The following is a 14,816-nucleotide window of genomic DNA, read 5'->3' on the forward strand; positions in this document are numbered from 1 at the left end:
ACACAACATAGAGACAACACAACACTACATAAAGAGAGACACCACAACATAGAGACACCACAACACTACATAAAGAGAGACAACACAACATAGAGACACCACAACACTACATAAAGAGAGACAACACAACATAGAGACACCACAACACTACATAAAGAGAGACACTACAACACTACATAAAGAGAGACCACACAACATAGAGACAACACAACACTACATAAAGAGAGACACCACAACATAGAGACACCACAACACTACATAAAGAGAGACAACACAACACTACATAAAGAGACCACACAACATAGAGACAACACAACACTACATAAAGAGAGACAACACTACATAAAGAGAGACAACACTACATAAAGAGAGACACCACAACACTACATAAAGAGAGACACCACAACACTGCATAGAGACAACACTACATAAAGAGAGACAACACAACACTACATAAAGAGAGACAACACAACACTACATAAAGAGACCACACAACATAGAGACAACACAACACTACATAAAGAGAGACAACACTACATAAAGAGAGACAACACTACATAAAGAGAGACACCACAACACTACATAAAGAGAGACACCACAACACTACATAAAGAGAGACACCACTACATAAAGAGAGACCACAACACTACATAAAGAGAGACACCACAACACTACATAGAGAGACACTACAACACTACATAAAGAGAGACACCACAACATAGAGACAACACAACACTACATAAAGAGAGACACCACAATATAGAGACAACACAACACTACATAAAGAGAGACCACACAACATAGAGACAACACAACACTACATAAAGAGAGATACTACAACACTACATAAAGAGAGACACCACAACACTATGACCAGGTATGTTCTCTGTTTAGTGAGTCCACCAGATCAGAAGCAGTAGGGATGACCAGGTATGTTCTCTGTTTAGTGAGTCCACCAGATCAGAGGCAGTAGGGATGACCAGGTATGTTCTCTGTTTAGTGAGTCCACCAGATCAGAGGCAGTAGGGATGACCAGGTATGTTCTCTGTTTAGTGAGTCCACCAGATCAGAGGCAGTAGGGATGACCAGGTATGTTCTCTGTTTAGTGAGTCCACCAGATCAGAGGCAGTAGGGATGACCAGGTGTGTTCTCTGTTTAGTGAGTCCACCAGATCAGAGGCAGTAGGGATGACCAGGTGTGTTCTCTGTTTAGTGAGTCCACCAGATCAGAGGCAGTAGGGATGACCAGGTGTGTTCTCTGTTTAGTGAGTCCACCAGATCAGAGGCAGTAGGGATGACCAGGTATGTTCTCTGTTTAGTGAGTCCACCAGATCAGAGGCAGTAGGGATGACCAAGGATGTTCTCTGTTTAGTGAGTCCACCAGATCAGAGGCAGTAGAGATGACCAGGTATGTTCTCTGTTTAGTGAGTCCACCAGATCAGAGGCAGTAGGGATGACCAAGGATGTTCTCTGTTTAGTGAGTCCACCAGATCAGAGGCAGTAGGGATGACCAGGTATGTTCTCTGTTTAGTGAGTCCACCAGATCAGAGGCAGCAGGGATGACCAGGTATGTTCTCTGTTTAGTGAGTCCACCAGATCAGAGGCAGTAGGGATGACCAGGTATGGTTCTCTGTTTAGTGAGTCCACCAGATCAGAGGCAGTAGGGATGACCAGGTATGGTTCTCTGTTTAGTGAGTCCACCAGATCAGAGGCAGTAGAGATGATCAGGTATGTTCTCTGTTTAGTGAGTCCACCAGATCAGAGGCAGTAGGGATGACCAGGTATGTTCTCTGTTTAGTGAGTCCACCAGATCAGAGGCAGTAGGGATGACCAGGTGTGTTCTCTGTTTAGTGAGTCCACCAGATCAGAGGCAGTAGGGATGACCAGGTATGTTCTCTGTTTAGTGAGTCCACCAGATCAGAGGCAGTAGGGATGACCAGGTGTGTTCTCTTGATAGGTGCGTGACTGGACCATTTTCCTGTCCTGCTAAGCATTCAAAATGTAACGAGTACTTTTGGGTCACTGAAAATGCACGGAGTAAAAAAGTACATTAATTTTCTTTAGGAATGTAGCGAAATAAGAGTTGTCAGAAATATAAAATAGTCAAGTAAAATACACACACCCCGACAAATGACTGTAGGTCTGGTACTGTGTTTTATATGGAGATCACAGGGGAATGACCCACATGGTGGAAGGAGAGAACACACTGGTCCTGCTTGTGGACTGCAGAGTATCGGTTCACATTCTCTCTGTCTAAATACTTGTCCTTGGTGTGTATTGCAAAGTGTCTGATGACATCCTGTTTGTGTGTGTGTACATACTTATCCTTGGTGTGTATTGCAAAGTGTCTCATGACATCCTTCGTATACACACTGCTGTAGTCACGCTCCTCACACTTAATGATCGAAGGGTCCAGCTAAAAAGCCTACTGTGGGTTTGTCTTTATATGTGTGGTAGGACCTAACCAAACACGGCGGGACTTCGCAGATACTTCAGATGACATACTAATGGTGGATATAAACAAGAGAAAGAGAACTAACATAACTTAGCCGCCTGTGTCCGTCCAAATTGAACATAGCAGACTGTATAAAAAACACGCCTGTAAAAGTGCTATTATTTTATTGTTCCAGACAAAAGACAGCCAGTACATACCGTATTATTTATGCATGATAAATGTTTGTGATAGAAGAAAATGACAGCTTCTAACCAAGGGATGAAGTATTGATAAGAGATCAGGAAGGCTTCAGCGCTACAGCACAACACAAAGGGAGAAGTATAGATAAGAGATCAGGAAGGCTTCTGCGCTACAGCAAACACAAAGGGAGAAGTATAGATGAGAGATCAGGAAGGCTTCTGCGCTAAAGCACAACACAAAGGGAGAAGTATAGATGAGAGATCAGGAAGGCTTCTGCGCTAAAGCACAACACAAAGGGAGAAGTATAGATGAGAGATCAGGAAGGCTTCTGCACTACAGCAAACACAAAGGGAGAAGTATAGATAAGAGATCAGGAAGGCTTCTGCGCTACAGCACAACACAAAGGGAGAAGTATAGATAAGAGATCAGGAAGGCTTCTGCGCTACAGCAAACACAAAGGGAGAAGTATAGATAAGAGATCAGGAAGGCTTCTGCGCTACAGCACAACACAAAGGGAGAAGTATTGATAAGAGATCAGGAAGGCTTCTGCGCTACAGCAAACACAAAGGGAGAAGTATTGATAAGAGATCAGGAAGGCTTCAGCGCTACAGCACAACACAAAGGGAGAAGTATAGATGAGAGATCAGGAAGGCTTCAGCGCTACAGCACAACACAAAGGGAGAAGTATAGATAAGAGATCAGGAAGGCTTCTGCGCTACAGCAAACACAAAGGGAGAAGGGAAGATAAGAGATCAGGAAGGCTTCAGCGCTACAGCACAACACAAAGGGAGAAGTATAGATAAGAGATCAGGAAGGCTTCTGCGCTACAGCACAACACAAAGGGAGAAGTATTGATAAGAGATCAGGAAGGCTTCTGCGCTACAGCACAACACAAAGGGAGAAGTATAGATAAGAGATCAGGAAGGCTTCTGCGCTACAGCAAACACAAAGGGAGAAGGGAAGATTGACAATGATGAATAAAATTTTTAAAAAAAGGCTTACCAAGAAAAAGTTCCAAAAGGACTCATTTGAGGCAGAAAACATTTGGAAAACTCAAAAAAAAAAAAAAAGAGGCAGAGATTAATTTATTATTTGCTCACTTTAATCTGTTGTTCAGGATGAGTACAGGTGACTGACGTCAAGCTGACCTCTTACTCAGAGTGACCTGACCATTGCACTTAACTATTACCTATTTATAGCCTAGTCACCTATTGAGAGACAACAGTGTAAAAAAAAAATGGGTATTTCTAAATGTAGTTGCCTTGATTTTTGGGGTCTCTTGTGCCACTCTTTCCACCGACACTCAAATACCCCCAAGGTAGATCATTGATTTTTATATGACACATTGGTCAACAACAAGACACCATATTTGTTTTATTATTACTGTTATTACTTAGTGCCACTATTTTCCATTGACCTGATTTTTATTTTCATGGTATGCTATAAATAGGAGTTAAGTGAAATTGTCAGGTAACTCTGAGGAAAACGTCAGTCACCTGTACTCATCCAAGTAAGAAATTCCTCTCGGCCTTTTTTTGTGAAGTGCTCCAACTCCTTTCTGACTCAAATGAGTCCTTTTTATCAGTAAACCCTTTGGTTGAGTGATAAAATGCATTTCATGTTCATAACATGATCATTATATCTGATACACGTGTTACACATTTACTAAATTATCACCATGATTGCTAGCATATCAATTGACACTTTGTCACTACATGTAAAAAAACAAAACAGTTATTTTACGCAGAGCTGAAAAGGAACTAGGAGCAGGAGTTGACTGTTTAGACTTTAGCCTTCTTCCTGGGAAGTGGTTCCTAGAATTTACTCTCGTCGATGGACTTCATGATCTTCTCAACCGTAGGGTCTTCTGGATTGGCACAGAAGCGGAAGTTATTTTTTGTGAACAAGCTGGAAGAGAGCAGACAATATCCGAGTAAACATCCCTGTGTGTGTGTGAGTGAGTGAGTGAGTGAGTGAGTGAGTGAGTGAGTGAGTGTAATACTATACTTACATGACTCCCCTCTTAGAGCAGTCAGATCTTGTCATTTCATATTCCCTGATGAGTTGTCTGGGGATTTTTCTGTTGTAATACTTGAAACAGCATTCTTCAGGAAGATTTGCATCTGTATAAAGAGACAATCTGTAATTGTTCTATCATTTTTCTGACACACTATAGACCACAGGAGGTTGGTGGCACCTTAACTAGGGAGGACGGACTCGTGGTAATGGCTGGAGCGGAATCGGGGGAATGGCATCTAATACAGTACATCAAACACATGGTTTCCAGGTGTTTGATGCCATTCCATCTGCTCCGTTCCAGTCTTTGTTATGAGCCGTCCTTCCCTCAGCAGCCTCCTGTGCTACAGACGGGTTAGCTGACGTCGTCAGGAGAACAATGCCCGCTCTCCAAAGGGGCCAAAGGCTGTGCGTTAGGATTCTGGTGGTCAGATGGCAACAAGCAGCCATGTGGGGTTTCGTAAGTGGCTTGTTTCAGTCAATCTTAATATATTGTTCTTGACTGATTTCACGTCTTTGCCACAAATGGCAAAAACCATCTAGCTAGCTAGCTAACCAATAAGTGTACCAATGCATTTTAAAAACAAATACATTGTTTCACTTGATTTAATAAACATTGGAGACTAAATATAATTTACATGTCAACAACCTAAGCGAACCCCAGCTGTTTTACCCCATTGTTGTGCACATGTCGGTTGTGTTGCTAAACAACCAACCTGTCTATAAGTCAGAAATTAAACATGGAACCTTTCATTTGAGGTCACAATGCAACAATTCAGAGTAGGAGTGCTGATCTAGGAGCAGTTTTGCTTTTTAGATCACAATGAATAAGATTGCATAAACAAGGGGGGGGGAACTGATCCTAGATCAGCACACTTAAGTACAGCCCCATATCTCTTCCATACATCCTTAACCCTAATTACTCCTGTAAGTCCCTCTGGATAAGAGCGTCTGCCTTAATGACTCAAACGTAAATACGTAACACTCAATATTAAGACAATTTTCTGAAGAGAAGGATCGATAGTAGTTATGAATCGATTCCGAAGCAGGGATAACTTACTGTTGGCCAACGCGCCGGACCACAGGGCTGCTCCCAGGACGCACAGCAGAAGGATCAGAGCAGACCGCATGATTGGTTGACGATGAGCAGAGGATGACCAACAGTGTTAACACCTCTGCAACTGTAAAGGGTTCTAAACTCAGGACAGAGTGTATAGTCCTTTATGATCAGAGGAGGGGAGGGAGGTGTGTGGTTTCGGTGGGGAGAGGGGGGGGGGGGGGGGGGAGAGCAGAGTGTGTAGGTGACAAAAGTTTCCACTTCATCTCAAAAGTAGAGAAGAATAAAAAAACCTGAGCAATAGCGGGGTGTTCACAGGAAATGCACGTGGGGTTAGCCCACCACAGCTTGCACGCAGTAACTAAAAACTAAGCATCAGTGTGAAACATAAATGTCTGACGTTATTGAACCCCTACTCCCTCTTCTTGGAATTTATTTCCTGGAAAATTATTTGTTCTGCAACTATGGAAAAACAATTGAGAAGTCGAACAGATAAAGATGCGCTCACACTGTTCATCAGGTTGTACATGTACACATCTTTATTTAATAAAACAGTAGCTACACACAGAGTAAACAAAACATTAAGAACACCTGCTCCTTCCATGAGACTGACCAGGTCAAAGCTATGATCCCTTGTTGATGTCACTTGTTAAATCCACTTCAAATCAGTGTAGATGAAGGGGAGGAGACGGGTTAGAGAAGGATTTTAAAGCCTTGAGACATGTATTGTGTATGTGTGCCATTCAGAGGGTGAATGGGCAAGACAAAATATTTAAGTGAGTCCACCAGATCAGAGGCAGTAGGGATGACCAGGTATGTTCTCTGTTTAGTGAGTCCACCAGATCAGAGGCAGTAGGGATGACCAGGTATGTTCTCTGTTTAGTGAGTCCACCAGATCAGAGGCAGTAGGGATGACCAGGTGTGTTCTCTGTTTAGTGAGTCCACCAGATCAGAGGCAATAGGGATGACCAGGTATGTTCTCTGTTTAGTGAGTCCACCAGATCAGAGGCAGTAGGGATGACCAAGGATGTTCTCTGTTTAGTGAGTCCACCAGATCAGAGGCAGTAGAGATGACCAGGTATGTTCTCTGTTTAGTGAGTCCACCAGATCAGAGGCAGTAGGGATGACCAAGGATGTTCTCTGTTTAGTGAGTCCACCAGATCAGAGGCAGTAGGGATGACCAGGTATGTTCTCTGTTTAGTGAGTCCACCAGATCAGAGGCAGCAGGGATGACCAGGTATGTTCTCTGTTTAGTGAGTCCACCAGATCAGAGGCAGTAGGGATGACCAGGTATGTTCTCTGTTTAGTGAGTCCACCAGATCAGAGGCAGTAGGGATGACCAGGTATGTTCTCTGTTTAGTGAGTCCACCAGATCAGAGGCAATAGGGATGACCAGGTATGTTCTCTGTTTAGTGAGTCCACCAGATCAGAGGCAGTAGGGATGACCAGGTATGTTCTCTGTTTAGTGAGTCCACCAGATCAGAGGCAGTAGGGATGACCAGGTATGTTCTCTGTTTAGTGAGTCCACCAGATCAGAGGCAGTAGGGATGACCAGGTATGTTCTCTGTTTAGTGAGTCCACCAGATCAGAGGCAGTAGGGATGACCAGGTATGTTCTCTGTTTAGTGAGTCCACCAGATCAGAGGCAGTAGGGATGACCAGGTATGTTCTCTGTTTAGTGAGTCCACCAGATCAGAGGCAGTAGGGATGACCAGGTATGGTTCTCTGTTTAGTGAGTCCACCAGATCAGAGGCAGTAGGGATGACCAGGTATGGTTCTCTGTTTAGTGAGTCCACCAGATCAGAGGCAGTAGGGATGACCAAGGATGTTCTCTGTTTAGTGATTCCACCAGATCAGAGGCAGTAGGGATGACCAGGTATGTTCTCTGTTTAGTGAGTCCACCAGATCAGAGGCAGCAGGGATGACCAGGTATGTTCTCTGTTTAGTGAGTCCACCAGATCAGAGGCAGTAGGGATGACCAGGGATGTTCTCTGTTTAGTGAGTCCACCAGATCAGAGGCAGTAGGGATGACCAGGGATGTTCTCTGTTTAGTGAGTCCACCAGATCAGAGGCAGTAGGGATGACCAGGTATGTTCTCTGTTTAGTGAGTCCACCAGATCAGAGGCAGCAGGGATGACCAGGTATGTTCTCTGTTTAGTGAGTCCACCAGATCAGAGGCAGTAGGGATGACCAGGTATGTTCTCTGTTTAGTGAGTCCACCAGATCAGAGGCAGTAGGGATGACCAGGGATGTTCTCTGTTTAGTGAGTCCTCCAGATCAGAGGCAGTAGGGATGACCAGGGATGTTCTCTGTTTAGTGAGTCCTCCAGATCAGAAGCAGTATGGATGACCAGGTATGTTCTCTGTTTAGTGAGTCCACCAGATCAGAGGCAGTATGGATGACCAGGTATGTTCTCTGTTTAGTGAGTCCACCAGATCAGAGGCAGTAGGGATGACCAGGTATGTTCTCTGTTTAGTGAGTCCACCAGATCAGAGGCAGTAGGGATGACCAGGTATGTTCTCTGTTTAGTGAGTCCACCAGATCAGAGGCAGTAGGGATGACCAGGTATGTTCTCTGTTTAGTGAGTCCACCAGATCAGAGGCAGTAGGGATGACCAGGTGTGTTCTCTTGATAGGTGCGTGACTGGACCATTTTCCTGTCCTGCTAAGCATTCAAAATGTAACGAGTACTTTTGGGTCACTGAAAATGCACGGAGTAAAAAAGTACATTAATTTTCTTTAGGAATGTAGCGGAATAAAAGTTGTCAGAAATATAAAATAGTCAAGTAAAATACACACACCCCGACAAATGACTGTAGGTCTGGTACTGTGTTTTATATGGAGATCACAGGGGAATGACCCACATGGTGGAAGGAGAGAACACACTGGTCCTGCTTGTGGACTGCAGAGTATCGGTTCACATTCTCTCTGTCTAAATACTTGTCCTTGGTGTGTATTGCAAAGTGTCTGATGACATCCTGTTTGTGTGTGTGTACATACTTATCCTTGGTGTGTATTGCAAAGTGTCTCATGACATCCTTCGTATACACACTGCTGTAGTCACGCTCCTCACACTTAATGATCGAAGGGTCCAGCTAAAAAGCCTACTGTGGGTTTATTGTCTTTATATGTGTGGTAGGACCTAACTAAACACGGCGGGACTTCGCAGATACTTCAGATGACATACTAATGGTGGATATAAACAAGAGAAAGAGAACTAACATAACTTAGCCGCCTGTGTCCGTCCAAATTGAACATAGCAGACTGTATAAAAAAACACGCCTGTAAAAGTGCTATTATTTTATTGTTCCAGACAAAAACAGCCAGTACATGCCGTATTACAGCTTCTAAACAAGGGATGAAGTATTGATAAGAGATCAGGAAGGCTTCAGCGCTACAGCACAACACAAAGGGAGAAGTATTGATAAGAGATCAGGAAGGCTTCTGCGCTACAGCAAACACAAAGGGAGAAGTATTGATAAGAGATCAGGAAGGCTTCAGCGCTACAGCACAACACAAAGGGAGAAGTATTGATAAGAGATCAGGAAGGCTTCTGCGCTACAGCAAACACAAAGGGAGAAGGGAAGATAAGAGATCAGGAAGGCTTCAGCGCTACAGCACAACACAAAGGGAGAAGTATTGATAAGAGATCAGGAAGGCTTCTGCGCTACAGCAAACACAAAGGGAGAAGGGAAGAAAAGAGATCAGGAAGGCTTCTGCGCTACAGCACAACACAAAGGGAGAAGTATTGATAAGAGATCAGGAAGGCTTCTGCGCTACAGCACAACACAAAGGGAGAAGTATTGATAAGAGATCAGGAAGGCTTCTGCGCTACAGCACAACACAAAGGGAGAAGTATTGATAAGAGATAAGGAAGGCTTCTGCGCTACAGCAAACACAAAGGGAGAAGGGAAGATAAGAGATCAGGAAGGCTTCTGCGCTACAGCACAACACAAAGGGAGAAGTATTGATAAGAGATCAGGAAGGCTTCTGCGCTACAGCACAACACAAAGGGAGAAGTATAGATAAGAGATCAGGAAGGCTTCTGCGCTACAGCACAACACAAAGGGAGAAGTATTGATAAGAGATCAGGAAGGCTTCTGCGCTACAGCACAACACAAAGGGAGAAGTATAGATAAGAGATCAGGAAGGCTTCTGCGCTACAGCACAACACAAAGGGAGAAGTATTGATAAGAGATAAGGAAGGCTTCTGCGCTACAGCAAACACAAAGGGAGAAGGGAAGATAAGAGATCAGGAAGGCTTCTGCGCTACAGCAAACACAAAGGGAGAAGTATTGATAAGAGATCAGGAAGGCTTCAGCGCTACAGCACAACACAAAGGGAGAAGTATAGATGAGAGATCAGGAAGGCTTCAGCGCTACAGCACAACACAAAGGGAGAAGTATAGATGAGAGATCAGGAAGGCTTCTGCGCTACAGCACAACACAAAGGGAGAAGTATAGATGAGAGATCAGGAAGGCTTCAGCGCTACAGCACAACACAAAGGGAGAAGTATTGATAAGAGATCAGGAAGGCTTCTGCGCTACAGCACAACACAAAGGGAGAAGTATAGATAAGAGATCAGGAAGGCTTCTGCGCTATAGCAAACACAAAGGGAGAAGGGAAGATTGACAATGATGAATAACATTTTTTTTAAAAGGCTTACCAAGAAAAAGTTCCAAAAGGACTCATTTGAGGCAGAAAACATTTGGAAAACTCAAAAAAAAAAAAAGAGGCAGAGATTAATTTATTATTTGCTCACTTTAATCTGTTGTTCAGGATGAGTAAAGGTGACTGACGTCAAGCTGACCTCTTACTCAGAGTGACCTGACCATTGCACTTAACTATTACCTATTTATAGCCTAGTTACCTATTGAGAGACAACAGTGTAAAAAAAAAATGGGTTTTTCTGAATGTAGTTGCCTTGATTTTTGGGGTCTCTTGTGCCACTCTTTCCACCGACACTCAAATACCCCCAAGGTAGATCATTGATTTTTATATGACACATTGGTCAACAACAAGACACCATATTTGTTTTATTATTACTGTTATTACTTAGTGCCACTATTTTCCATTGACCTGATTTGTATTTTCATGGTATGCTATAAATAGGAGTTAAGTGAAATTGTCAGGTAACTCTGAGGAAAACGTCAGTCACCTGTACTCATCCAAGTAAGAAATTCCTCTCGGCCTTTTTTTGTGAAGTGCTCCAACTCCTTTCTGACTGAAATGAGTCCTTTTTATCAGTAAACCCTTTGGTTGAGTGATAAAATGCATTTCATGTTCATAACATGATCATTATATCTGATACACGTGTTACACATTTACTAAATTATCACCATGATTGCTAGCATATCAATTGACACTTTGTCACTACATGTAAAAAACAAAACAATTATTTTACGCAGAGCTGAAAAGGAACTAGGAGCAGGAGTTGACTGTTTAGACTTTAGCCTTCTTCCTGGGAAGTGGTTCCTAGAATTTACTCTCGTCGATGGACTTCATGATCTTCTCAACCGTAGGGTCTTCTGGATTGGCACAGAAGCGGAAGTTCTTTTTTGTGAACAAGCTGGAAGAGAGCAGACAATATCCGAGTAAACATCCCTGTGAGTGAGTGAGTGAGTGAGTGAGTGTAATACTGTACTTACATGACTCCCCTCTTAGAGCAGTCAGATCTTGTCATTTCATATTCCCTGATGAGTTGTCTGGGGATTTTTCTGTTGTAATACTTGAAACAGCATTCTTCAGGAAGATTTGCATCTGTATAAAGAGACAATCTGTAATTGTTCTATCATTTTTCTGACACACTATAGACCACAGGAGGTTGGTGGCACCTTAACTAGGGAGGACGGACTCGTGGTAATGGCTGGAGCGGAATCGGGGGAATGGCATCTAATACAGTACATCAAACACATGGTTTCCATGGTTTCCAGGTGTTTGATGCCATTCCATCTGCTCCGTTCCAGTCTTTGTTATGAGCCGTCCTTCCCTCAGCAGCCTCCTGTGCTACAGACGGGTTAGCTGACGTCGTCAGGAGAACAATGCCCGCTCTCCAAAGGGGCCAAAGGCTGTGCGTTAGGATTCTGGTGGTCAGATGGCAACAAGCAGCCATGTGGGGTTTCGTAAGTGGCTTGTTTCAGTCAATCTTAATATATTGTTCTTGACTGATGTCACGTCTTTGCTAATATGGCAAAAACCATCTAGCTAGCTAGCTAACCAATAAGTGTACCAATGCATTTAAAAAAAAAATACATTGTTTCACTTGATTTAATAAACATTGGAGACTAAATATAATTTACATGTCAACAACCTAAGCGAACCCCAGCTGTTTTACCCCATTGTTGTGCACATGTCGGTTGTGTTGCTAAACAACCAACCTGTCTATAAGTCAGAAATGAAACATGGAACCTTTCATTTGAGGTCACAATGCAACAATTCAGAGTAGGAGTGCTGATCTAGGAGCAGTTTTGCTTTTTAGATCACAATGAATAAGATTGCATAAACAATGGGGGGAACTGATCCTAGATCAGCACACTTAAGTACAGCCCCGTATCTCTTCCATACATCCTTAACCCTAATTACTCCTGTAAGTCCCTCTGGATAAGAGCGTCTGCCTTAATGACTCAAACGTAAATACGTAACACTCAATATTAAGACAATTTTCTGAAGAGAAGGATCGATAGTAGTTATGAATCGATTCCGAAGCAGGGATAACTTACTGTTGGCCAACGCGCCGGACCACAGGGCTGCTCCCAGGACGCACAGCAGAAGGATCAGAGCAGACCGCATGATTGGTTGACGATGAGCAGAGGATGACCAACAGTGTTAACACCTCTGCAACTGTAAAGGGTTCTAAACTCAGGACAGAGTGTATAGTCCTTTATGATCAGAGGAGGGGAGGGAGGTGTGTGGTTTCGGTGGGGAGAGGGGGGGGGGGGGGGGGGGGGGAGAGCAGAGTGTGTAGGTGACAAAAGTTTCCACTTCATCTCAAAAGTAGAGAAGAATAAAAAAACCTGAGCAATAGCGGGGTGTTCACAGGAAATGCACGTGGGGTTAGCCCACCACAGCTTGCACAGGTCTTTGTAGCACGCAGTAACTAAAAACTAAGCATCAGTGTGAAACATAAATGTCTGACGTTATTGACCCCCTACTCCCTCTTCTTGGAATTTATTTCCTGGAAAATTATTTGTTCTGCAACTATGGAAAAACAATTGAGAAGTCGAACAGATAAAGATGCGCTCACACTGTTCATCGGGTTGTACACATCTTTATTTAATAAAACAGTAGCTACACACCGAGTACACAAAACATTAAGAACACCTGCTCCTTCCATGAGACTGACCAGGTCAAAGCTATGATCCCTTATTGATGTCGCTTGTTAAATCCACTTCAAATCAGTGTAGATGAAGGGGAGGAGACGGGTTAAAAAAGGATTTTAAAGCCTTGAGACAATCGAGACATGGATTGTGTCTGTGTGCCATTCAGAGGGTGAATGGGCAAGACAAAATATTTAAGTGCCCTTGAAGGGGTATGGTAGTAAGTGCCCTTGAAGGGGTATGGTAGTAAGTGCCAGGCACACCACTTTGTGTCAAGAACTGCAAAACTGCTGGGTTTATCACGCTCAACAGTGTGTATCAAGAATGGTCCACCACCCAAAGGACATCCAGACAACTTGAAAATACTGTGGGAAGCATTGTAGTCAACATGAGCCAGCATCACGCTTTCGACACCCATAACAAAATTGTGGCTGTTCTGAGGTCAAAAGGGGTGCAATTCAATTTTTTAGGAAGGTGTTCCTAATGTTTGGTATACTCAGTGTACACTTCAAGTGAGACCCATTTCCAGTTTCGACCCTGATGCCCTCCCACCCATGTCCCACTCCAGTTCTCTACAACCAAAAAGGGTTACTTGGAAATGTCACACAGAGAGACAAATCAAGCTGACAATACAAAGCAAAGCCTAAAAGAAAATCAGGTAACGTGGAAAGAGTACATATCATATGGTCTTCATTATTACATTTAACGGTGAGGTCTTTCATTTCTGTATTTAAAATGGATCTACAACAGGAGACCAATGACATACAGTAATTTATACTTCCCAGGGCGCACTTCTGTGATTAAAGGGGTGAGTCTACTTCCTGTAGTTCTTACTGATTGATTATTGTGGCTGGGTAAGGCCATGTCGGACACACATTCCTCAACCCTGTAACATTCACACAGTCACTAACAGGGGACGTCACACACACGCACGGTCCTCAATCAGATGTGAGGGACACCAATATAGTGAGAGAATGTACTCAACAAGCCAAAAAAACCACCGGTGTGAAACTGCAGATGGTGATAAACAAAAAGAAGATGATTGTGCAGAATGCAGTACTGTGGTATTCACCACATAGGCAGAGCAAGGGGAAGGAGTGCATCGGTCTTCATAGCGTGATCAGAATGACTACGTGCACAGGGGGGTGAGGAGGTGAAAAGACAAGGGGTATTGTCTGACATCCTGTTGCTACGGCTTCCTGAATACTGCACACTTCTCAGCGTGAACTTTGATGTGTGCCAAACAGCCAGAGGGGTTACTAAATGCTTGGGGGCTCTGGAGTATGAAGGGTTTAGTACGGTATCTGCATTTGAAACGAGCATCACATTCAGAACCATCTACTGAGGAGGTCTCTTTTTGGCAGGTGGTGGTGGCCGGCAGACATGAAAGAAGTAGTAGAATCTGTGAACTGAACACCAAACCAAAGCCTCTTTCTGAACGACACTCTCCCATTGAGCTCACACATCTAAACCAAGGCTGGTGTGTTCAGAAACATGAAAACCAGAGCAAACATGACTCAGGTCCTTTATCTACATTAATAAAAGCATTATGGGAGAAAAGAGTAACACCTCTGAGCTACACTCTGCTCATCACCATGAAGTATGACAGCCTCTGATTGGGTTACAGCACTTACTGAGTGAGCATATCCAATAGGGAAAGGGCATTCTGAGGACAACAGGGATACCAGCAATGCCTCATTATTGATAGAAGGGACAATGAAATCATCAACAATCTGTTTTCCTTTCTGGAGTCTTCTAAGCAGCTTCTCAATCAAACGGGTACAAATGGTTTGGG

At 43.5% G+C, this 14,816-nt stretch overlaps 2 protein-coding genes across 2 annotated transcripts; both read right to left on the minus strand.

The window, feature by feature from the left end:
- Positions 1 to 3,625: 3,625 nt before the first annotated feature.
- LOC110500745 (chemokine (C-C motif) ligand 36, duplicate 1) lies at positions 3,626 to 5,859 on the minus strand. Its single transcript, XM_021578272.2, has 3 exons — positions 5,711 to 5,859; positions 4,646 to 4,757; positions 3,626 to 4,542 (listed from the first exon to the last, which is right to left on the minus strand). Exons 1-3 carry the CDS (start codon positions 5,778 to 5,780, stop codon positions 4,449 to 4,451), a joined length of 276 nt encoding a protein of 91 aa, XP_021433947.2. The 5' UTR covers positions 5,781 to 5,859; the 3' UTR covers positions 3,626 to 4,448.
- A 3,131-nt stretch (positions 5,860 to 8,990) lies between these two features.
- On the minus strand, positions 8,991 to 12,572 carry ccl36.1 (chemokine (C-C motif) ligand 36, duplicate 1). Its single transcript, XM_036958243.1, has 3 exons — positions 12,425 to 12,572; positions 11,354 to 11,465; positions 8,991 to 11,274 (listed from the first exon to the last, which is right to left on the minus strand). The coding sequence occupies exons 1-3, from the start codon at positions 12,492 to 12,494 to the stop codon at positions 11,181 to 11,183; spliced, it is 276 nt and encodes a 91-aa protein (XP_036814138.1). The 5' UTR covers positions 12,495 to 12,572; the 3' UTR covers positions 8,991 to 11,180.
- Between the last annotated feature and the right edge of the window lie 2,244 nt (positions 12,573 to 14,816).

This window comes from Oncorhynchus mykiss, chromosome 21, assembly GCF_013265735.2.
Source record: "Oncorhynchus mykiss isolate Arlee chromosome 21, USDA_OmykA_1.1, whole genome shotgun sequence".
Lineage (NCBI taxonomy): Eukaryota > Metazoa > Chordata > Actinopteri > Salmoniformes > Salmonidae > Oncorhynchus > Oncorhynchus mykiss.